Below are 24,174 nucleotides of genomic sequence, written 5' to 3' on the forward strand. Positions count from 1 at the left end.
GACCAATTGCGCATTCACCATGTCAGTGATGGAGTAGAGGTCTTTCCGGCCTCTTCTATTGCTCAGAGGGCAGGGAAACCCCCCATTCCTCCTTGGTCTTTCCTTCTGCTGGCTCACTACGTGCGAGCGTTTGTTAGGAGGTTCCCCTGTCAGGACTCCCTGACCACGTTTGATGGACTCTGTCAACAGGAGGGCCCCCTCCGTAGACTCATCTCCATCACACACTCTCTCCTGTTTGAGGACTCGGGTCAGCTCATACGCTCCCGCTGTGTAGCTTGGGAGAAAGACCTTGCCTGTTCGTTCTCTGAGGACGAATGGGGGCAGATCTTCTTGAAAAACCACAAATGCTCGCGAAACGTTACTACCCAAGAAAACGGTTATAAAATTGTTTCACGGTGGTACCGCACTCCGACGCTCCTTCATAAGATCTCACCTTCCGTACCCTCCACCTGTTGGAGGTGCCTAGCGGACACCGGCTCTCTTCTCCATGTTCTGTGGTCTTGCCCACGTCTGACAGCATTCTGGACGGAGGTCCACCGACTTATTAAGCAAGTGACTACGGACGATCTGGACTTCTCGCCGGCTCAATTTCTCTTACACCATTCCCCCACTTCGCATGCTTCCTACACAAAATCACTTGCTGTTCAGATGATCAATGCTGCACGCCAATGCGTTCCTGTTTTGTGGAATTCTACCCAGGCACCTACGATTAAACAGTGGCTGCATCGAATTGCTGTTATTGCGGAAATGGAGGAGCTCATTCACATAGCCAATGATACCCCCACTAAATACCACAAGAAATGGGCGTGCTGGGCTCACTTCACAACCACACCGGAATTTTCTACACTTATCGCTTAAATTGTATTTGCTCTTTTCCTGCTACCTTCAGGTTTGACATCCCGTTCTGAGGCTACATAGATTATGTCTTGGTTTTCCGAATCGATGCCCTCATATCCGATGTTTCTATTTTGACTGGCTATCATTACACACGGATAGATATTAGCTTCTAGGTATCCCCATTCTCCCCCCCCCTTTTTTTTTTTTTTTTTTCTCTTTCACCGCCTTCCCCTTCCCCCTCCTCGCCCTCCCTCCTCCTTCCTTCCCCTCCCTCCTTCTCCCTTCCCCCTTCCCACCCCCTACCTTATTTGGGTGCTCCGACCCGTCTGGCTGGCCCACGCGGCTCGCACCTCTCCTCAGCCTTTTCTAACGACCATTTTTCGTGTTCTCTTTTGGTACTACCCCCCCCCCCTCGTTGCTGTGCCTGGGCCGGTTGGGCCCAGGGCACGTCCACAAATAGGGTCATGACCCGTTCGTTTTGAGTGCCTTACAGTGGGTTTTTTGGTGTACCCTTGCGGGTTATACATTCTATGCAAGATTCAGTACTTGCTCCAGGACCGTTCTGTATAGATCGGAGTATGCAATGATTGGAGTTGGTCCTGAGTCCTATTGGCCCTTTTATGTTTGCATATGTGGGTGGGTGACTTAATTGTTTTGTTATCTACTGTATGTGCATGTTTGCTCGCTTATGGTTGTTTACTTTGCTGTATTGTATCTTTTTTATTCAATAAAACGTTTTGACAAAAAAAAAAAAAAAAAAGAAATAAAGTAGTGCCATCATCAAATCACACCCAAATTTTATGGGACTAGCAGTCACATCGTATTGTTTCTTAGAATCTTGCACTGCAGATAAACAACTATGAAACTGAAGACATGGACATGTCTAGGCACAAGAGGCTCAGTTTTTTTTTATTTTCAGGAGATAAAAGTACATGTTTCAGGGTACTGCTGGGGCACAGTTAAAGTTCATGAAAACGCTAACAATAAACGTTTCTTATTTTCTCATTTTGGCCTATTCAATATACATCTGAAACTATTGTGTTCTATAGGTTTAATACGTGCAAAAAAATGCTATCTTATGTCCTGTGCATGCCCCCCCCCCCCTCTTAAATCTCAAGAAGTCTAATTAGCCCTCCTAATTATTTTCTTGAGCTACAGAACAATTAGTCTCTGTGTTGCAGAGATGATGAGAGGAGTAGGAATTCAGTAGTTTAACAAGAGGAAAATGGGTAGAGCTGACACAGTTTTGTTCACAAAAAAAAAAACACAAAAGTAAATTAGAAGGTTTGGCCATTGCTGGCAGATTAATCGTTTTTTTCACATGTTTGTACTTGCATGGTCCTTAAAAGGAATGTGATGAGTGTGCATGTATTTCAGAGTTGTACTGCATATGTTTCCTTTGCATTACATAAGTTTTAACATTTCTAGTTCCCTATAAAATAGTAAATGTTGACTTTTTGAGTTCAGGTTTATTGAAATGCAGTGGTAGAGTCAGAATTATTGGGTTTAACTGATCACTGTCATCATTTATTGACCTGCTTTATTAGAGTTATACCTTTTGCCAATATACAATGTCTCAAAAAAGAATCCTTTACTCCCATCTCAAAAGGTTTGAAGGTGCCTTTGCAAGTAATACTCTAATATTTTAAAGTGCCAACAATTGGACATACATAAAAATTACTAGATTTGAAGCAGAAGAAACCAAGAGGTTATCCCAGCTCAGCAGAAAGGTGCCATGTCAAAATAAATGACTAGGTTCATTAAGGACATTGAAGACCCTACATAAACCAATATGAGACATTGGGGGGGATTTACTAAAACTGGAGAGTGCAAAATCTGGTGCAGCTCTGCATTAAAACCTATCAACTTTCAGTTTTTTTTATTAAAACTAAAAATGGTTTAAAAGGCTCAAGGTCTTCTTTTATCTTCATTCATTCAATGCATGAAGGTAAACAACCTTCTAAGTGCAGCGGCCCCACCTAATGCTCACCTGAGCTCCCTATTGGTCCAGCGATGTACACAAGAGCTGAGCTTCCCCTCTCATTTTTCATTGGATGAGACAGCAGTGAGAGCCAATGGCTCCTGCTACTGTCCATCAAAGCCAGATGAGGAGCAAGTGGGAGAGGGGCCAGTCTGTGTGTCTTATGGATGCATAGAGTGGGGTTCAGGAGCGAGCACACACAAGTGCCTGAAGAGCAAGCGAATTGCTATTGGGGGTATTGGCTGAAGAAGAGGATCACCTTCAGGGGACCCAAAACTACTGCACAGAACAAGTATAATATGTTTGTTATTAAAAAAAAAATGATCCTTTATTGTCACTGTAAATTAACAAGCTGAAGTTAGAAGCTTATTGGCTACCATGCACAGCTGCACCAAATTTTGTACTGTCCAGTTTTAGAAAATGAACTCCATTGTGTAGGAAAGAGTGTCAAGAGCCTCCTCAGTTTATAACCAGTAAAACAGGAACAAGAAGGAAATCTTTTGAACTATTGTAAACTATAAAAAAATAATGTTTGTGTTCACAGTAAAACCACCCCACTATTTTTTGTTTGAACCTGGAGTGTGTTAAAACCTTTGTACCTCTAAATTAAAGTAAAATAAAATGATTTTATAAAACTACTTCCTCTTTAAACTCACTTGGGTTTTGTGATAGATGCATTAAAGCCAAGAACTACTATAAATAACGAAGAATAATATGCCAAATAATTAAATCAGATAAACTAATGAAAGCCATATGATTTAATTTTCTAGCACAACATAGAACAGATGACAGTCCCTGCATTTTGTAGAAATGCATTCAATGCCAATAATCAAACAGGAACATAGCATATGGTATTATAGTTATATAATCAAGTCTCTATTTTACATGCATCATCACGCATTAGGATGAAGGCCGAGATCAAAGATATGTAATTATACTAGGATACTTTTGCCAGTACTAGCAAAGATGCCATTGGTTATCAGGCTGTCCTATGCACTTCCATTATTTAATTTGCCTATGCCTGATAAGGTACACACAAACTAGGAAAAATACATATTTCATCAGATTGAATTCTAGTATGTCATTGGGTCTAAAGAAATACCATTTATTTTTTGTTTATCAACGTCTTTTATTGAAGTACACCAACATATACATAAGAAAAAGCACAGAGAAATCTTCCATTACATCCGAAAAGCAGAATAGACATAGTTAAAAATACATCTCTCTGTAAACACAAACAAAGGGAAAAAAAAATAGAGAAACTGATGGCTGACGAAACTTTTAATCATAGCGTCAAAAAAGTTTTTGCATCATACATATCACTTCCTAGCCAAATAAATCTGCAAATATGGATTACTGGAACAAAGCTTGGTAGAACTGAACCAGTATAAAAACCTATATAAAACAGGGAACTCTCTCTATCAGTTTTATGAATTCCATACAATGGAGCATCTGAGGCCAGGGCACAGAGGAGGACTGCTAGTTTAGGGCAACATCCCATTGGATGGCACTGACTAGAGTACGTGCTAGTTTTTTGAGATGGGGTTCCAACCTTTGGAAGTTCAGTGTAGAGAATACACATCTGATATATTCATGTTATTTACGTGCCTGTAATGTGAAATACCTTGGTAGTAGCCTGCTGCCAAAGTGACCAGAGAGCTATACAGGTCCAAAAAGTATAAAGGAGCATGCCCCAGTCTTGACAACCGCAGAACCATGTTTCAGGCAATAAGGAGTAAAATTTGTGTAATTTAGCTGGGGTATAGTACTAGCGAGTATGAATCTTAACCACCGTCTCTATTATAGCAATGGAGCGTGTACATTTATGCATATTTGAAACCATATCTAGCCAGTCTTCAGCAGAGAGTTTCTGGCCCATCTCCTCTTCCCAGCTCAGCATGGCAGAAGACTTAGCTAGTGTACAATGTTCATTGAGATATTTATACAGGATTGAGATAGCCCCCTTGTCTCAAGATCCCTCACCACACAAACTTTCAAATGGTGACCCAGCCACTCCCTAAACCGATATTTGAAAGGTTGAAAGAAGTGTCTGACTTGTAAATATTTATAGAATTGGGAGTGAGGGGGGGGGCATAATTCTGCAAATGAGCAAAAGGAGGACTCTCAGAATAAAGAAACCAAGGTCACCAAACCAATTATCAATCCAACTAACAAACTCAGGCCCCACAGTGTATGCCGGAGGAATGTGGGTTCACCCAAGCCAAGAACGAAGCTAAGCAGGGAGACCTGGGAAGTAACATATATTTCTCCTTATAAAGAGAGCAGAGATAAAGGGATTGACTCATAAAGTGACCATAGGAGGACAGGGAGGTAGTAAAGATCTACCGAGGTCCGTTCAAAGTTAAGCCATGGTTTATGGGTTGGAGAGGTATGCCACTGCGCTAATTGTATTAACCTTGCAGCCAAATAATATTTCCAAATATCTGCACAAGCATCCCATAGATTGGGATCTATACATTAACAAGGTTTCCTATTTTTTTTTTTAAATAAATCTAAATACTTCAGTCTGAATCACCTCTATTGTTGAATGGGGGCACAAAGAGGAGTAGGGATCTAAAATAGAATAACAGTTTTGGGAGGAAAAACATTTTTACCACTTGTACTTTGCCCAAAAATGAAATACGGTAAGTAGACCACAGGCTTAACAGTTAACAGAGAAAGCTTGTGGATAACTATGAGTATTTATCAGTTTAAGGGATAGAGCTAAACTAATCTTTAGATATTCTAGCTAATGGCTCAATTGCCAGGGCAAACATAAGACGGGTAAGGGGGCACCCCTGTCTGGTTTCACGGCCAAGGGTGAAAAAATCGAAGCTGCATCCAGGTAGTTTAATGAAGGTCCGAGGGAGATGGTAGTGGGCCTGAAAGCCATTAACAACTCCCCACTAAGGTCAAACCTAGACAGAATAATACACAATTAAGGCCAGAGGACACTGTCAAATGCCTTGTTTACATCAAGGCTCAAAAGCAAAACCTCATGAGAGTAAGGATCAGCATCCTGAGTAACACTGGAGGCCAGGCGTATTTTATCTGTAGTTTGTCAGGTTGGTATAAAAACATATAAAAACCGTATAAAAAAATGGGTTGGTCCAAAGAGATTAAGGATGTGATGACTGACACCAAAGAATCCACAAGAATACTGCCAAAAATCTTCAAGTCAACTTCCAGTAACCAGTATGGGATAGTGAGAGCGATAACACCAAATTTAACAGCTCCATATTCACACTTGAGATCTTGTAACACTAACGAGTCAAATGACGCTCAGCAGGGAAAATGGCTAATTGGGCCCATGTGGACATTTTCACTTAGGGGTGTGCTCAGTTTTGTTGCCAGTGGGTTAGACATTAATGGCTGTGTGTTGAGTTATTTTGAGGGGACAGCAATTTTACACTGTTATACAAGCTGTACCCTCACGACTTTACATTGTAGCAAAGTGTAATTTCTTCAGTGTTGTCACATGAAAAGATATAATAAAATATTTACAAAAATGTGAGGGGTATATTTTTTATATATATATATATATATATATATATATATATATGCATCCAGATATGCTCAACGCATTTCATTGATTTGTTCCACTTCCTCAGGAGCGGATGCATCAATAGTCTTTGATGCGGATGGATCAAAAGAAGATATAAATAACCAGTATGGTCTAATATTAAATGCAAACATGGGGGAGAGGATATGAAGTGGGAGGTAAAAATGAACCATCCTTAAAATACTCACATATTAGCTAAGTAGAAAAACATGCGATACTGCAAGCTAAGGGCTGCCTGAGATGCCTGTCCCTGGAGCTGTGATGACAGAGGCCTGTGGAAAAGCTGGACACATACATATGGTCCCCAGAAAATATAAAATAAGAATAAATGAAGAGTGTTCATGTAGTGGTCTTAGGAGCTCCAAATTCTATAAAATAAAGTAAAGTGTTCATAGCTATAGCTTTTTATAATATTGCAATCAGAAGTGAAATAGAGCCCATGACCAATATGGCAAGGTGAAAAAATAAAGTAAAAAGTATATTCAATGGAGCAGAACCCTAATGTGAAAAAAGTAAAGAAAAGACAGGTGTAATTTCATTGTATGGAACCAACCATACATGCCACTAAAGGAAAAGCAAGTAGAAACTTGGTTCTAGATAGACCTAAGAAAAATAAATTCTCAAAGTGATTAACTTAGTTTACTCATGTATGTGCAAAGAGCCATAATCCAAAATCACTTGTGCAGTGGGTGCAAGATGTGCTGCCAAGAGGGTTGTCTAACACCCTGTCATGGGTGTTATATGCACACGGCAGAGTCCAAAGTTCCATCCCAGTGTCATGCTGACAAGATAGGGGAGGAGAGGAGTCCTTGCTGGGGCACCAAGTAAAACTCCCCACATGTCAGCAAAGATGATGAAGCTGCCCAATTGATCCCCCACATCCAACTGAAGCTGAAGGGAGGGGAGGGGCTTACAATGCACATTGCAGCCCCTGGGCAGTAGACAGACGACCAGCCCAACAGCTGCAGAACAAATAAAATTTAACAGGCTTAACCAAATGGGAGCAAGTACTAATGAGGTGTAAATATAAACTACAGGTAAATGTGTCCCATGAATCCTCTCTTGCATCAAATAATACATTTCCACATATTTCATTTAAAGTCACAATAATCAACCTTCAGGTTACGAGATAGGGCGATAGGTCTGTGGTAGGGTACGGTCTTTGCCGGGCTTAGGAGTTAGAGACATGTTTGCCAATAACATATCCCCAGAGAAAGAAACACCTTTACTATATTACCACTGGGGTTCCTAAGTTTATACATATGGGATGGATGAGGGATTGGTTTATCTTTCTCGCAAACATAACCAAGGCCGATTTACTATATAAAAGGAAATGTGCTTTTGACCAACAGGAACGTTTTCTGTATACTCTGAGAGTTGGGTATCTAATGCAACCCGCTTCCTATTAATTTGACTCAATAAGTCTATGGAAGGGCTTTAGCTATGGAGGTGGTAACGTTTATCTAAGTCTAGGCTAAGAGCATATATCCTTTAATTTTTGTCTTTTTCTATTTAAGACTATTTCTATGAGATGGCCCTTCATTACTGCCTTGTGGTCTACTCACAGGGTTGCAGGGGACACCTCATCCTAATTCAATTAGCTGCAAGTACACCATTGCAAGTACACCATTTTAAGAACAGTGAAGAGATATTTCAGGAAACTGAAGAGATTGAATAGATACTGCAAGAGATTGGCTTGGAGTTTGCAACTGACTCATCTGTATTTTTTGCTGGCTATTGCTTGAGAAGGGGAAAGGAATTTGGTCAGGTGTTTGCTATTTGCATTTGCTAATGAGACTAGCCCATTAAGGTGTTACAATTGTTGCTGGGGGAGGTGCTGTGAAGGAGTGTGTATATATAGAGAAATACTAATTAGCTGGCCTAATTCAATTAGCTGCAAGTACACCATTGCAAGTACACCATTTTAAGTACAGTGAAGAGATATTGCAGGAGATAGTCGGGAGGTAGGCTGGAAGGTGGAAAACGAAAAAAAAAAGAGGTAAGATTTGTTTGACTTAAATTTACAATTTTTTTTTTCTCCTCTTTAAAATGACAGACTTGGTTCAGTGCAGGAACTGTTGTGCATTTATTTCATGTTCCACTCTTTGGAGATTCGGATGCTGTCAGATCTGTAGGCAATTCTCCTTACTGCAGCAGGAAATTGCATTTTTGAAATCAGAGATATTTAAATTATCTGTTAAACAAACTCCAGCTGGGACTGCTGCAATGCCACTGCCACAGAGGACCCCCAGAAATGGCAGATGGGTTACTGTAGGTTCTGGAAGACTTAGAGTGGTGAATAGAAGACAAGCCCCACAGTCGGTGGTTCTCCAAAATTCATTTGCAGCACTCTCAGAATGTAAGGACAACATGGATATGGACTCAAGCACAGAGGGTGAGAAACCATCGACTCCTATGTCTAATGTATGCAAGACTGCAGCCAAGGACAAAAAAGATAAAGTGAAGTCTCAAAGGAAGCAGCTGTTGCTGGGTGATTCAATCATAAGAAGTGTGGAGCTTAAAGAAAATGGTTCTGTGAGATGTCTCCCTGGTGCTACTGCTAGGCAAGATAGAAGACGTATTATTAATATTGTTAAGCAAGCAAAGCAGGAAGGGGACGTGGATGTTCTTGTCCATCTAGGGACAAATGACCTGGCTTGCAATGAAGTGTCAGAGGTGAATAAATCTTTTATCACACTTGGAAATTACATACAGGATTTTGCATCCACCATTTCATTTTCTGAAGTTCTGCCTGTGCATAATGTTCAGAATGATAGGCAGAGGCGCATAAAGGAGTTCAACATATGGCTTAGTAAATGGTGTCAAGAGCAAGGATTTGGCTTTGTTTCTCATGATAGCTCTACTTGGAATAGAAAGGAACTGTACAAAAAAGATGGTTTGCATCTTTCTCTCAAAGGAACAAATGTACTTAGTGAACAACTCCAAGAATCTGCGAAAGAGTATTTAAACTAGGAAGGGGGGGCAAAAGAGTGGAAATACAAGAGTCCAATTGCCCCCCGAAACAATGCCAGAACAGGTCAGAAGCACAGAGGTTAAGAAATGATAAGCTCAGAGTCCTGTCTACAAATGCTCGCAGTTTAGGTAAAAAAATCAATGAACTTGGGTCAATAATGGCATCTGAGAATGTAGATTTAGTGGCTGTTATGGAGACATGGTTTAATGAAAGAAATGACTGGGACATAACCATACCAGGATACTCTTTATACAGAAGAGACAGAGAAGGCAAGAAAGGAGGAGGAGTGGCCCTGTATGTGAAAAATAGCATTAAATCTAACCTAATACAAGTTGGTGAGGCCAACATAGAGTCAGTCTGGGTTACGTTGCAGTTTGCTAATCATGCAGTAACTCGTGTAGGTGTGATATATAGACCACCTGGTCAAGTTAAAGAACTAGATGATCTACTAGTTGAAGAAATAGCTAAAATGACAATGAAAGGAGAAGTTATCATTATGGGAGATTTCAATCTTCCAGATATAAACTGGAAAACCAAAATAGCAAGTTCTACCAGGAGTACAGATATTCTAAATTCCCTACTGGGGTTGTCTCTGCAACAAGTGGTTGAGGAGCCAACCCGGAGGGAGGCCATTTTGGATTTGGTATTCACAAATGGGGATTCGGTATATGATGTCATTGTAGGCGAAACCTTGGGATCTAGTGATCACCAGTCAGTGTGGTTTAATATAAGAACTGTGAAAGAGTCACACCACACAAAAACAAAAGTTTTAGATTTTAGAAAAACAGACTTTTCAAAAATGAAATTAGTCATAAATGAGTCCTTATCAGACTGGAACGAATTACATGGAGTCCAGGAGAAATGGGACTACTTAAAAGGTGCATTATTGAAGGCAACAGAAAATTGCATTAGACTTGTCAGTAAAAGCAAAAAAAGGAAGAGACCACTGTGGTACTCAGCAGAAGTGGCCCAAATCATTAAAAATAAAAAGCTAGCATTTTGTAATTATAAAAAAAACCAGAGCAATGAAGATAAGGAAATCTACAAGATTAGGCAGAAAGAGGCCAAGCAAGTTATAAGAACTTCTAAAGCGCAGGCAGAAGAAAAACTAGCTCAGTCTATGAAAAAGGGGGATAAGACATTCTTCAGATATATAAATGAAAAAAGGAAATTAAAACAAGGAATAACTAAATTAAAAACAAAGGACGGAAGGTATGTAGAAGAGAATAAAGGGCTAGCCGACTGCCTTAATGAATACTTCTGTTCAGTTTTTACAGAAGAAAAAGAAGGAGAAGGACCTCCACTTGAAAGGATGACTAATGAATCATTTGATGCATGTGTTTTTACAGAGGAAGACGTTCTAAGATTGCTGTCTAAAGTGAAGACAAATAAGTCACTGGGTCCTGATGAGATACACCCAAGATTATTAAAAGAGCTTAGTGGTGAGCTGGCAAAACCATTAACAGATCTATTTAACCAATCATTAGTAACAGGAGTCATCCCGGAAGATTGGAAATTGGCAAATGTTGTGCCCATTCACAAGAAAGGTAGTAGGGAGGAATCGAGCAATTATAGACCAGTGAGTCTGACATCAATAGTAGGCAAATTAATGGAAACCCTATTAAAGGATAGGATTGTGGAACATCTTAAATCCCATGGATTGCAAGATGAAAAACAACATGGGTTTACTTCAGGGAGATCATGTCAAACAAATCTTATAGATTTTTTTGACTGGGTGACTAAAATAATTGACGGTGGAGGTGCAGTAGACATTGCATATCTAGATTTTAGTAAGGCTTTTGACACTGTCCCACATAGAAGACTTATCAATAAACTGCAGTCATTGAGCATGGACTGAGTGACAGACAACAGAGGGTTGTAGTCAATGGAGAACATTCAGAACAAGGTCATGTTACCAGTGGGGTACCTCAGGGATCTGTACTGGGACCAATTTTGTTTAATATCTTCATAAGTGATATTGCAAAAGGCCTCGATGGTAAGGTTTGTCTTTTTGCTGATGACACAAAGATATGTAACAGGGTTGATGTTCCTGGAGGGAAACGCCAAATGGAAAAGGATTTAGGAAAACTAGAAGAATGGTCAGAACTCTGGCAACTGAAATTTAATGTGGATAAGTGCAAGATAATGCACCTGGGGCGTAAAAACCCAAGGGCAGAATATAGAATATTTGACACAGTCCTGACCTCAGTATCTGAGGAAAGGGATTTAGGAGTAATTATTTCAGAAGACTTAAAGGTGGGAAGACAATGTAATAGAGCAGCACGAAATGCCAGCAGAATGCTTGGATGTATAGGGAGAGGTATAAGCAGTAGAAAGAGAGAAGTGCTTATGCCGCTGTACAGAACACTGGTGAGACCTCACTTGGAGTATTGTGCGCAGTACTGGAGGCCATATCTCCAGAAGGATATAGATACTCTAGAGAGAGTTCAGAGAAGAGCTACTAAACTAGTACATGGATTGCAGGAAAAAACTTACCAGGAAAGGTTAAAGGACCTTAATATGTATAGCTTGGAAGAAAGAAGAGACAGAGGGGATATGATAGAAACTTTTAAATACATAAAGGGAATCAACTCGGTAAAGGAGGAGAGCATATTTAAAAGAAGAAAAACTACCACAAGAGGACACAGTTTTAAATTAGAGGGGCAAAGGTTTAAAAGTAATATGAGGAAGTATTACTTTACTGAGAGAGTAGTGGATGCATGGAATAACCTTCCTGCAGAAGTGGTAGCTGCAAACACAGTGAAGGAGTTTAAGCATGCATGGGATAGGCATAAGGCTATCCTTCATATAAGATAGGGCCAGGGACTATTCATAGGATTCAGATATATTGGGCAGACTAGATGGGCCAAATGGTTCTTATCTGCCGACACATTCTATGTTTCTATCCATGTCATTTATGGTAAAGTATTCAGTTAAACAATCTGATACCTGGGCAGCTACCTTAGGGTTGGTAAGAGTTGTTGAGGTTCCATGCCACAGTGGCAGGGTAAGAATGTGTATTCTTGAGCCCCTACAATATAAATCCCTCCAGGTATCAAGCAATTGGTGTGATCTGAGTATGTATTGGGAAGGGGTTAACCGATGCTACTGTTCAGCTTCTGTCTAATCTCGAGTGTGCTATCAATGCAAAAATCCCCACCTACCACTAGATGGGGTGAGTGGAAGAAAGATTTAAATAAAGAAGCTTGTGAATCATTTGGGGCATATTCAGAGCCTAAAGTAATCAATTTACCTTGTAAAGAGCCTTTAACAATTATGAATCAAATGTCAGGGTCCTTGTAAACATGTTGTACATCAAGCATAACAGAGTTTTTAACAAATATAGCTATGGCCAGTGACTTGGATTAGTACATGGTAAATTAGCATTGTTTAAATAATCAAAATAGGATGGGTGGTTGTGTGCGGATAAATGTGTCTCTTGCAGTAGGAGGACATCAGCTCCCAAAAGCATATAAGATCTAAATCCTTTCCTCTGCTTGTGAGGCCCATTTTAATTTAGGATAAATTGACAATTGAGTGATAGAGAATCCAAGTTTAGAGGTTCGCTCATATAACAACTTACGGTGCAATTCTTAAACATATTGTAGAATCCTTGAGAGTAGGGAAATAGCACAGTGCCACCTGTTGCTTACCCAGAGAGGAGATATACTGGGACCAGTTGATATGCAACAAAAAGCAAAAAAAGAGGGAATATACAACTACCATACATATTAAACGTAACATATTGAACACAAATTTTAGTGTCAGAAAACTTTCCTGAAGGATCAGGGGAAATATATCCTTCTGACCAAAAGGACACTCTTAACCTGGACCATACAGTCCAATATGCTAACAAATTTAAAGGGAAACTCCAGTCAAAAATTAAATTACATATCTTTGATATTATTCACTTTCTGGCTAGCTGTTTGTGTAGCTTAGAAAGTCTTATCTAAACTACAAAATCAGCTTCTTCCTGCTCTTCACTGACAATGCTATCTCCCTTTATCTGAATTTGCTAAGCTGTCTTTCACTTCCTGAAAAGTTTGCCAGTCTTTCTTAGACAGGCATATCTAGATCTACCCAGCCCACCCTCCCATCCCTCCTATCCTTCACAGAACATAATATCCTGTCTTCATAGCCTCATTTAGGCTAGCAGCTAAGAGAGAGAGAGAGAGAGAGAGAGAGAGGGAGAGGGAGAGAGAGGGGGGTCACAAGACCAGAACAAAATATGAAAGACATTAGGAACAAAGGAACGTTTTTGAAAGTTTAGAAGGATATAGATAGATTTATATTGCTCATTACTTGTGAGTATTGTTTAAGGCTCCATTTCCAATAGTGCGACTTGTCATGCGACTTTGGACACATAAAGGTGCATGACAAGTCACAGCTCATTGATTTAAATCGCCCCCATTCCCATCTATGCAACTTTGAAAATCAGCGACTTTGAAAAGGTGCCTGCACTTTGAATGTTGGGAGCATTACGAGAGGCCCTTAATATCTCTTCTTTGATCAGCAAACACAGTACAATGTCCCTATGTGGTTTCTCAGGTGGTGGTTTAGGACGTAGAGTTCTATGGATCCTTTCACAGGTAAAGGAAGCAGTTGGAAAGTCTGGGAGTAGAGACTAAAACTGTTTCTACACAGAAGGGAGCAGTTCAGTAACTGTCCCAGGAACCCCACTCACTCTAAAATTGTTGTGCTTGTTCCTATTATCTAGGTCCTCCAGATGGGCTTGGAGTTGCAATACAGTCTCAGAGAGTGTTTCATGCTCCTTCCTGAGGTCTGAGTAAGACAGGCTGAGCTCATCATGATTGTTTCTAGCAAGTCAGTCCTGTTGCTCAAGGCTGCTATCTCCAGGGACAGTATTGTGACCCCTGGGTGTTCCCCCAGGGGTTCAGGACTAAAAAAAGGAGAAAGTGCAGCTAAATAGCCCTGGGGAACTGGAAGAAGTCTCTGTCATCCATGGAGCTCTGATCACAAGCTATGCATGCGCCCCCCTAAGAAATGTAATTTTTAAAATGTTGGCAGGTATTGAAAGACATAAATAATTCCATGTTTCTAGTTAAAGCAGGCTTGCAATGTTTTCTCTGAACTACAGCTTGTAATCCAGGTTTTCTATCACCCAGAAGAACTAAATTTGATTAGTAGCCCCTGTTAGGTAGGGTGTCTACACTAGCATTCTAAATGCAGCAAAACAAGCATTCGAAACAGAAGTGACACATAATTAGATAATTAAACTGGCAGGTCAATTTGCCTACTGGAACTTACCATTGTTTCAGCACAGAAATTTTTTTCATTTTTTTATTGTTATATTAAATCCATCCACTACTGTGGATGCATGAATCTGTTCTTTTCATTCATCCCGCTAGCTGAATGAAAAAACAAGCGGTGTGTGCCCAACATTAGTCTGAAGTAATTTTATAGGGCATGTTAAAGTAAACTTGTAACAAACCTCCATTTCAAAATAAGCATACAACAAATAAAATGCAGGGATTGCATTTAGTGATTAAAGCATGTTGCCCCTTTATAAAAAAAAAAAAAAAAAAAAACAAAAAGAAAAAAAATACTGTTCTTATGTTTTTACTTTGGATGAACATGACAGAAAGCACTAAATAGTAAAGTGCAACGCTAAAGGTCTACAAAATGTTTGGTATTTTTTCCCAGAGTTGCTCTATTAAAATTGAACCTAAAATCTGTATGAATAGTGCAAAGTGTATTTTACAGTGAAGTCATACAAATGTGTTATTGGCATTCTTTAAAGTTTTCAGAGATGATCTATATCAAAATTACAATTTTAGACACTTAATATGAATTTAAAAAATGTGATGTGTTTATTAATGTCCTTCATTGACTTTGTAATATTTACCAGTGCCTTCTCTGCTTTTAACAGTCCTATCAGTAAAGTAATCACCCTGTTCAACAGCACAGTTAAAGTCATCTATTTGGGTTTATTTACTGCAGAATTAGTGAACATTCACATAGCAATGTGAATGTCTACTCAAAATTTCTGTATATCCAGAAGATAGATAGATAGATAGATAGATAGATAGATAGATAGATAGATAGATAGATAGATAGATAGATAGATAGATAGATAGATAGATAGATAGATAGACAGACAGACAGACAGACAGACAGACAGACAGACAGACAGACAGACAGACAGACAGACAGACAGACAGACAGACAGACAGACAGACAGACAGACAGACAGACAGACAGACAGACAGACAGATAGATAGATAGATAGATAGATAGATAGATAGATAGATAGATAGATAGATAGATAGATAGATAGATAGATAGATAGATAGATAGATAGATAGATAGATAGATAGATAGATAGATAGATAGATAGATAGATAGATAGATAGATAGATAGATAGATAGATAGATAGATAGATAGATAGATAGATAGATAGATTAGAAAAGAGTTAAATTGATATTCATATGATTGGTATAATGAAAGACAACACTTCTTTTTTTTTGGATAGGGTGGAGAGGGATCCAAACACCTGTCAGGTTGTTATTGATGTATTTGTCCCAATTAGGGAGATTGACCCTCTTTATTTGTCATATTTTCTGTTGTCGCCAAGAGTAAAAGTGAAAGAAAGTCCAAAATTTTGAGTTGTCATAAGAACAGGAATAAAGGGGAAATCTTCCAATAAGGATAATAGTTCTGGTGACCCTAGTGACATCCAGTTACTCCTTAACTTTGAAGGGATTTCCTCTCACTTCCTGTTTTGGCTAAGGGACAGGAAGTGAAGGAAAATCTCATCAATGGGACACTGATGGAAAAAATGAGAGAGGTTATAACCCTCTCTTATTCTATCCAAAATTAAAAAAAAAATGTTTTACTTTGACAATTTGCCTTCTCCTGTCCCTCCCAGATGCACTAAAATGTCAGAGGGTCGGAGGGACACACTGTAATTTGACACTTGCATGTGCAAGGGGCCTTAGTTGTAGCTATGTTCACAACCACATCAAAGAAAACACATTATTAATTACTTTATTACTGGGCCATAGTCGAAAGACAGCTACAGTGCAGCTCTCTTGTTCTGGGAGTAAGTCCTCCTAGAACACACCTCCCACGTGCCCCATAGGGCACGCATCAGGCATGCTCTGTGATTGAGGTAAAGGACCAAGGCATGCTCTGTAAATGAGGTAAAGGATCAATCACAGCTGATCACATGAAAACAAACTTGCAGGTTATCGGCATTTCTTTCCTCATGCATTGTCACTGTATGAGGAAAAGTGAGCCAATTAGTGGCAAAGCTGACAGGGCACATTTTCACTGATAATCAGAGCACTGATTATCAGTGCAGCCCCATCAGTGCAGCTTATCAGTGCCCATCAGTGCATCTCATTAATGCTGCTAATCAGTGCTCATCAGTGCTACTTCATTAGTGCCCCCATCAGTGGACATCAGTGCAGCCTCATCAGCCACACATCATTGAAGAAGAAAGTGTATTTATTTGCTAAGTTTTATATCAGAAAGTACGAAAAACTTGTATAAATATATATATATATATATATATATATATATATATATATATATATATATATTTTTTTTTTTTTTATTTGTTTAGCAAAAAAAAAACAGTGGCGCAATTGTTATTCAAAGTGTGAAATCTCTGAAAGCTGAAAATTGGCCTTGGCAGGGGGAGAAAGTGCTCAGTATTGAAGTGGTTAAAGTAAACACAGCTTCACCTGATTTTCTAAACTATGAGACTATTCACTTTGCAAAGAGAAAAGTCCCTATATGTCTACTAACTCAACCGCAATGCCGCCATCTGTTCTGTTTTGTCAGATTTTTTGTTTTTCTAGCATTTTTCTTTACTAAAGGTGTATAATTTATGGCAACAAAGTGGGTGTGTATTATTATGATCTATGATCAACAAAACTTTTCAATTTCAATTCTGCAGTAAAAATGTAGAATTGTTGTTCATTTGATGATCTTTCAAAATAAATTTAAATTAAATGTTAATCCAAGCAAGAGCTGGGGTGAAATATTCTTATGATAAGGAACATTTTTTTCAGTGCATAATTAAATTGAAGCCAGTGCTTTGTCTGTGCTGAGGTTTTAACTAAACAAATATCCTTCTATTAAAAGAGCCTTATTTCTCAGCACTGCATATTCCATGCTGGTGCCCATTAATTATAAAACTAGACAGCACAGTAAATAGCTATTTTGCCAAGAGAAGAAACAAAATAATGTTATGCACTTTTTTTTTTTTTTTTTTTTTTTTTTATAATTTCAAAGTCAGTAACTAACCACTAATTTCAATACTAAGGAAGCATTGTAGACAAATTGAAGATAAAATACAAAAATTGGAAATAAATACAGTATATCATATGTACTGCTATTAAATTAACAAATAGGGAAGGGTTAGAACCCCTGTCAGGCTTTACTGATACTTGGAACTCCATAAGAGAGAATTTTGTTTGCTTTTTGTTCTTAGGACAACCTTTTATAGGAAAATCTTAAAAAGGGAGATATACAATGATAAAAAGCAGAGGTCCTACCATTCCTCTAGAAATGCATAAAAAATATTTTTACTTCTGCTCACAACTACAGTAAAACCTGGCAGGAGTTTTAATCCTTCCCCACTCTATCCAAGACTTATTCTATAAATACACACACATACATATATGTTACAAAAGGGGGGTTATTTACTAAACCTGGAGAGTGCAAAACCTGGTGCAGCTCTGCATAGAAATAAATAAGCTTCCAGTTTTTTTCTCAAAGCGTAATTGAACAAGCTGAAGTTAGCAGCTGATTGAAAACAATGAGGGTGGGACTAAAATGAGATGGCTTTATGTACCTTAGAAATTCAGAAAACGTAAAAATATATATTTTTAATGCAGTTTACTTGCTTCTCTAGTATGATTCTCCTCTTTTTTTTTTAAATATACTTTAAAGCAGTAGTAAACTGCTGGGTGTTTTTTTTTTTTTTGTACCCTGAAAGGTAATGTCATAATGTGCTAGTATGCATCACATACAGAACAGGACTCTGAAGGCCTGGGTGGCCAGACCATCAGAGCGAATGCGCCGGCGACGTCTATGGGTGCATGCACAGTAAATATCTCCTCAATGGTGCATGTTTAGGAGATATTTACAGTACCTATAGGTAAGCCTTATTATAGGCTTACCTATAAGTAAAAGTCAGAGATGGGAGTTTACTCCCACTTTAAGTAGGAAAAAACTCTGCTAATTAACTATGGAATCCAAAAATGTTGAACTGAATGAAAAGTATGTATGAATGAATGTAGTGGAATGTAAATTAATTAAATTATTAACAGTGCCCCCCCCCTCCCAAGAAGTGACATCACTATCCTAAAATATTATACATTTGCTTTCAAAAAGTACATACAAAGTACTTCTTCTTCTTCATTATTAGACCTTGCATGTTTCAGGGTGCCCTTGATTCACTTCAAGTCACCAAGTAGGCAGAAAGCCTGCATTTATTTGAAGAATGTGCTTCTTAGGTAAGGAACATGCGCTGACACTTTGCCATTGCTGAAAGTGAACTAGTAAGAGGTCCTTTTCACTTGAACCAATAGTTTTTACTGGTAAAACACACCACTGCTTCCTGGTAAGACCTAAATTAGGGATTACAAACTTTAAGTTCTAAATAATATCATTTTTCGATTCCAACTAATACTAAATATTTGCACCATCCCTCATTATGTATATCCTAATCTTTTCAGACCATATCACTTGCATCAATTAATAAACAGCAGCAGCTTTCCTGATTGGTTAATATATGACCAACTTTAGGATTGTTTTGTTATGATAACAACCATAACTGCACTACAATACCACTGATGTTGCACTATCGTAACTTATAAATGATAAATTATTATTATTTCTTTTTTTTTTTCATTTTAGAACTGATGTACACAGTTGAACTTGCTGGAGGCCTGGGAGCCATTCTTCTGTTGCTTGTGTGTCTGGTCACCATCTATAAATGTTACAAGATTGAACTCATGCTTTTTTATAGAAACCATTTTGGCACTGAGGAACTTGACGGGGGTAAGGAAATATTCATTGTTTTTGTTGTTGTTCATAATAATAAGATATACAAATTCTGTTAGAGAACAATTGTCATTTTACAATACAATGAAAATAAATAACACCAGCACTTTCCAATTCTAATTATTTTTCTCATAAAAATATCGTGATGAAATGTTAAATTAATAAATCAATCTTCTTGGATCTAAATGAGAAATGGAGGCAAAACATGAAATCTAATAATGAATATGGCACATTAAAAGCTATTTATCAATCTCTGCTTTTTACTTATTTATTTTGTTTTTTAATTTCATTGTTTGACAGACAAAAATGCCCCATTTTACCTTAAAGGATAAATTCACCTTTAGTAACACGTAACATGTTACTAAAACAGCAGACCCCCCCCACCGATTCCTCATTGTCACAATCGGTGGGGGATCTTCTTCCCACACCTACTGCCAAAATGTATAAAACAGTTACAGCCACACAGCCATGTCATTCATTTACCTATAAAAAATGTGCATTTAATATATATTGTGCGGGATCAGAGGGGCGAACAGCCGGCTCAGAGACAGTCCAATGAATATAAATATGCTTTTATTCAGCAAATGGCAAAACAAACAGAAAAACAACAGGCTTGTCTTGAAATAAATCCACAGAAGGGTAAAGCACAGTCTTTACAGCAATCAGGCTTAAAGGCAACTATTAGACAGCTCTAGGAAGAAGAAGGGGAGGGCAAAAAGGAAGCGCCACCTAAGTATAGTATATAAGCAATTTATTTCCACACAAGGGTTAAAAGAACTCACAGGATGTAGGAGTATACAAGCTCATAAAAGACGATGTATAGGAGGAGCAGCGCTCGGTTCTTGATCAGGGAAAGTCCGGGATGGCTCCTCCTATACATCATCTTTTATGAGCTTGTATACTCCTACATCCTGTGAGTTCTTTTAACCCTTGTGTGGAAAGAAAATTGCTTATATACTACACTTAGGTGGCGCTTCCTTTTTGCCCTCCCCTTCTTCTTCCTCCAGACATAGAGTCTGCTAGACTCTGAGGATAGCTGCCGCCATCCATACTATGTACTATGCCTATTAATGGACAATTGTATATGGACTTGATTTTTTCATTTAAAGTATTTATCTTAGTGAATCACCCCTGTGCCAGATATATTGTTTTGTTTATTAGACAGCTCTAGCCAGAGCTACAGTCTCTCAAAGGCTTGGCTCACCCAGTACAGGTCACAGTCCACCAATGGAGCTTCCCTCTAAGCGCGCTGGTGTCACTTTCACTCCAAGCAAACAGCCCCACTGATATTTTCAGACCAGTTGCTTAAGCAGGTCTGAAAGGGAAGTACCTGCCCTCTATAATTAACCCTCTTTTAGCCCTGTCCCAGGCTGACTCTCTACAATATATATATATATATATATATATATATATATATATATATATATATATATCTATATATATATATATAGATATATATATATATATTTTTTTTTTTTTTTTTTTTTAAGTGAACTTATCTTTTAATTTCCAACAAATTTAAAACAAATTTGCAGAGTGGGACAGCTTTGCCATCTACAGAGTCAACTGAAAAATGTTTCAGCAGTAGGAGTTCTTACATGTTCTCACGTGGCTACTTTGCTTTAACAGAGGGGATGGTATGTTTATTATACAGATATATTATAGCAGCAGGAAGGGATGGGGAGCAGATAGGAGAGCTGCGTATGATTGAGGCATGTAACCTGACCACAGTGTCGGAGCTCAGCAGCCATGATAAACTGTGGTCAGTTTACAAGGGGGAGGGCAGAACCAGGCAGGATCAGCCAGGTTTTTTCCGTAAAACAAGGGGCCAAATTACACAGCACAACCATTGTGTTGTTATACATGCTTTAAGGGAACAGGATCTATTTATTGTTTTTGGGTCACAAAGACTGAACCTATAAGACATCAGATAAATTACATCAACATCCTAGGTTTTACAGAATTTTTATTTAATTCTTTACTTAACAATTTATTTCCACAATACAAGGTGCACAATAATAAGGACATGAATCACAGAGCAGATATTTCACGATATTAAAATTGAGGTGCAATCAAACATACAGTTTTGTCATTATCATTTTGTCTAACAGTTAACTAGGGAATCCTCTACTATTTGAAGTATGATGGTCCTCTGGTAGTTGTGATATGATACTGAGCTGTATAATGGGTGAATAAAAGGTGGAGGGGTGCTTATAAGGGGGAAGATTAGGCTGGGGTGTGTATGGGAAGGGTAATGACCCAAATTTACTCCTAAGAAAGGCACTGAAATAATGGCAAGTTAAACAAACCGTAGTCAATAGGCAACTCACATGAACTACATTTGCATAGATTATGCTCAAATGTATCGATAGTGATGTCTAGAGAGTTGTGGACTATGGTAGGTGAAACCACTATGAGATTAGATTGTCTCCATTTAGTGAGAATTCGACCTAGGAGATCTTGTACACTCTGTAGACAGACTTATCAGTCAGGATGGAATTGGTCTATGACAGGGGTCTTTAATTAAAATTCACAGAGGTCCAGTCAGTAAAATGTTCTACTGGCAGAGGTCCAAATTTCATGTTTGTTCTATAACCCATCATAGCCCCCTTTACATCACAGTTTTACCCATAACTTCAGTGTCCACAGTCCCTCTTGAGGGCCAGTTCACACCACAATTCCTGTGAACATATCTGTATTCTTAATAGCGTAGTAAGAGCCAGTAACAATTGAGTACTGTCTGTGATACGTTTTTTATTTGCACTAACATACAATTTTCTCAGGACAAGCTTTCGGGCTATGTCCGCTTCTTTAAGGCTTGAGCAGTACAGCTTGTCCTGTGTTAGTGTTAGTATGTTAGTACAAATAAAAAAAGTATCACAGACAGTACTCAATTGTTTCTGTCATATGTGCACTAATATGGCTACAATCACCTCAATTAAGAATCACTAAAACATACACAATCCAAAGCATATTTTGGGGCCAAAGAATCATCCTTCATCAGGGCTATAACAAAAATCCAACAAATAATGTTCATAGAATGCACAAAAAATAAATATGACATGAATGTTTGTAACTGACATCAATGGTCATATTGTATATGAATATATGAATATCAAGTGAGTGTACAGTATATAATAACTATTAAAGTTTAAAAATAAATGAAATAGTAAATACAAAATAAATGTACAAAATAACATATAAATGTTTATATGTGATAAAAATAATACAAGTGTATAAATAAAAAATAAAAAAAAGAAATGAATGTGTACATGCATGAAAACAAATGTCTACACACATTTAATAATCTTATTTTAAAAAAAAGGTTAAATGCATGCTGTGACAGAGATTCGTTGGTTTAAAATGCCAACTGCCCCAGTCTAAGTGCTTCTGTGCAGGGCAATACATGACACTGACGCCAAGATAAATTTAGGTATTTACATTAGTCTCATTGAAAATATTTTTTTTATTTGAATACCTACTGTAGCTACATCAACTGGTGTTTTATATATCTGCCTAAGATTCTGCTTTATTCTATGACCTTTAATATTGATGGATTTTGAATTGAGTGTAATTTTCAGAATTAAAAAATGAAAATGCTTTTATGTAGCAGACAGCAATAGAACAAACAATACAACTAGTTTTAGTCAGTATAGCAGTATCGCGATGTGCAGCTTTGTATTTACAACAGAAACAGTAAAATTGTTTTATAATTTCTGACAGATTGCCCCCTACTGGGTTGATGTATTCCCTTTTCTATAAAAACAGTTAAACCATTCTGGTCCTCTCTGTGTTCCCTTAAAGGATACTAAACAATTAACAGCATGGCAGCTTCTCACATTGTGTTGTTTTACTGTTTGTTTGTGTTTATAAATGAGTAGTACAGAGTTTGAATTTTGAAAAGCAAGGGGAAAAAGAATAAAAAGAATAAATCATTCACATGGCAGCTTTTGGGAGCAAAGCTGAGTTAGTAAAGGTTTTTTTTAATATTGTTTTATTTGTATTTGTTATGTATAAACTAAGATACAGTAAAACCTTGGATTGCGAGCATAATTCGTTCCGGAAGCATGCTTGTAATCCAAAGCACTCTTATATCAAAGCAAATTTCCCCATAAGAAATAATTTAAACTCAGATGATTCGTTCCACAAGTCCTTCAGTTTATAGTCTATATACAAAGATTATAGCAATGTGATTGGTTGTGTAACCATAAAATGTCCATCTACAATATGCAGCCTTCCCAAGGGGATAAGAAGCAAAATCTAGCAGAGCTACAGAATATAAGAGAGATGAGAGGCGCCTCTAAGTGTAGCAATATGGTTACATTTAATGAAGGTTCAACATTCAGCAACTCACACGGTTGATGATTAAAACAGGCACACCTAAGTATGCAGGCATCCGGGGTAAAGCTGTCCACATAGACCATCTTCTGCACCACCGGCTCTCACCACTGTCAGTCTGCAATCGTGACCGGGAAGAATAGCCTGCAGTAGAGTGATCTGAAAGTGAGGCTTTGAATCACTCGTGGAGTGCAGCGGGGAAGGGATGATGAAGATGGCTGTGCAGAGGATGGTCTATGTGGACAGCTTTACCCCGGATGCCTGCATACTTAGATGTGCCTGTTTTAATCATCAGCCATGTGAGTTGCTAAATATTGAACATTCATTAAATGTAACCATATTGCTACACTTTAGAGGCTCCTCTCTTCTTTTTTATACATGACGCTACTTGTATATCAAGACATCGCTTGTATATCAAGTCAAAATTTATTTAAAAATTTTGC

At 38.1% G+C, this 24,174-nt stretch overlaps 1 protein-coding gene across 1 annotated transcript in view; it reads left to right on the forward strand.

The window, feature by feature from the left end:
* Nucleotides 1–24,174, forward strand: part of IL1RAPL1 (interleukin 1 receptor accessory protein like 1) — a 1,835,933-nt gene that overhangs the window by 1,791,769 nt on the left and 19,990 nt on the right. The window contains exon 9 of the mRNA XM_082248500.1: nt 19,247–19,390. Coding sequence (XP_082104626.1) covers nt 19,247–19,390 — 144 coding nt within the window. The remainder of the gene's footprint in view (nt 1–19,246; nt 19,391–24,174) is intronic.

Source organism: Pelophylax lessonae (genome assembly GCF_965119305.1).
Source record: "Pelophylax lessonae genome assembly, chromosome: 2".
Classification (NCBI taxonomy): Eukaryota; Metazoa; Chordata; class Amphibia; order Anura; family Ranidae; genus Pelophylax; species Pelophylax lessonae.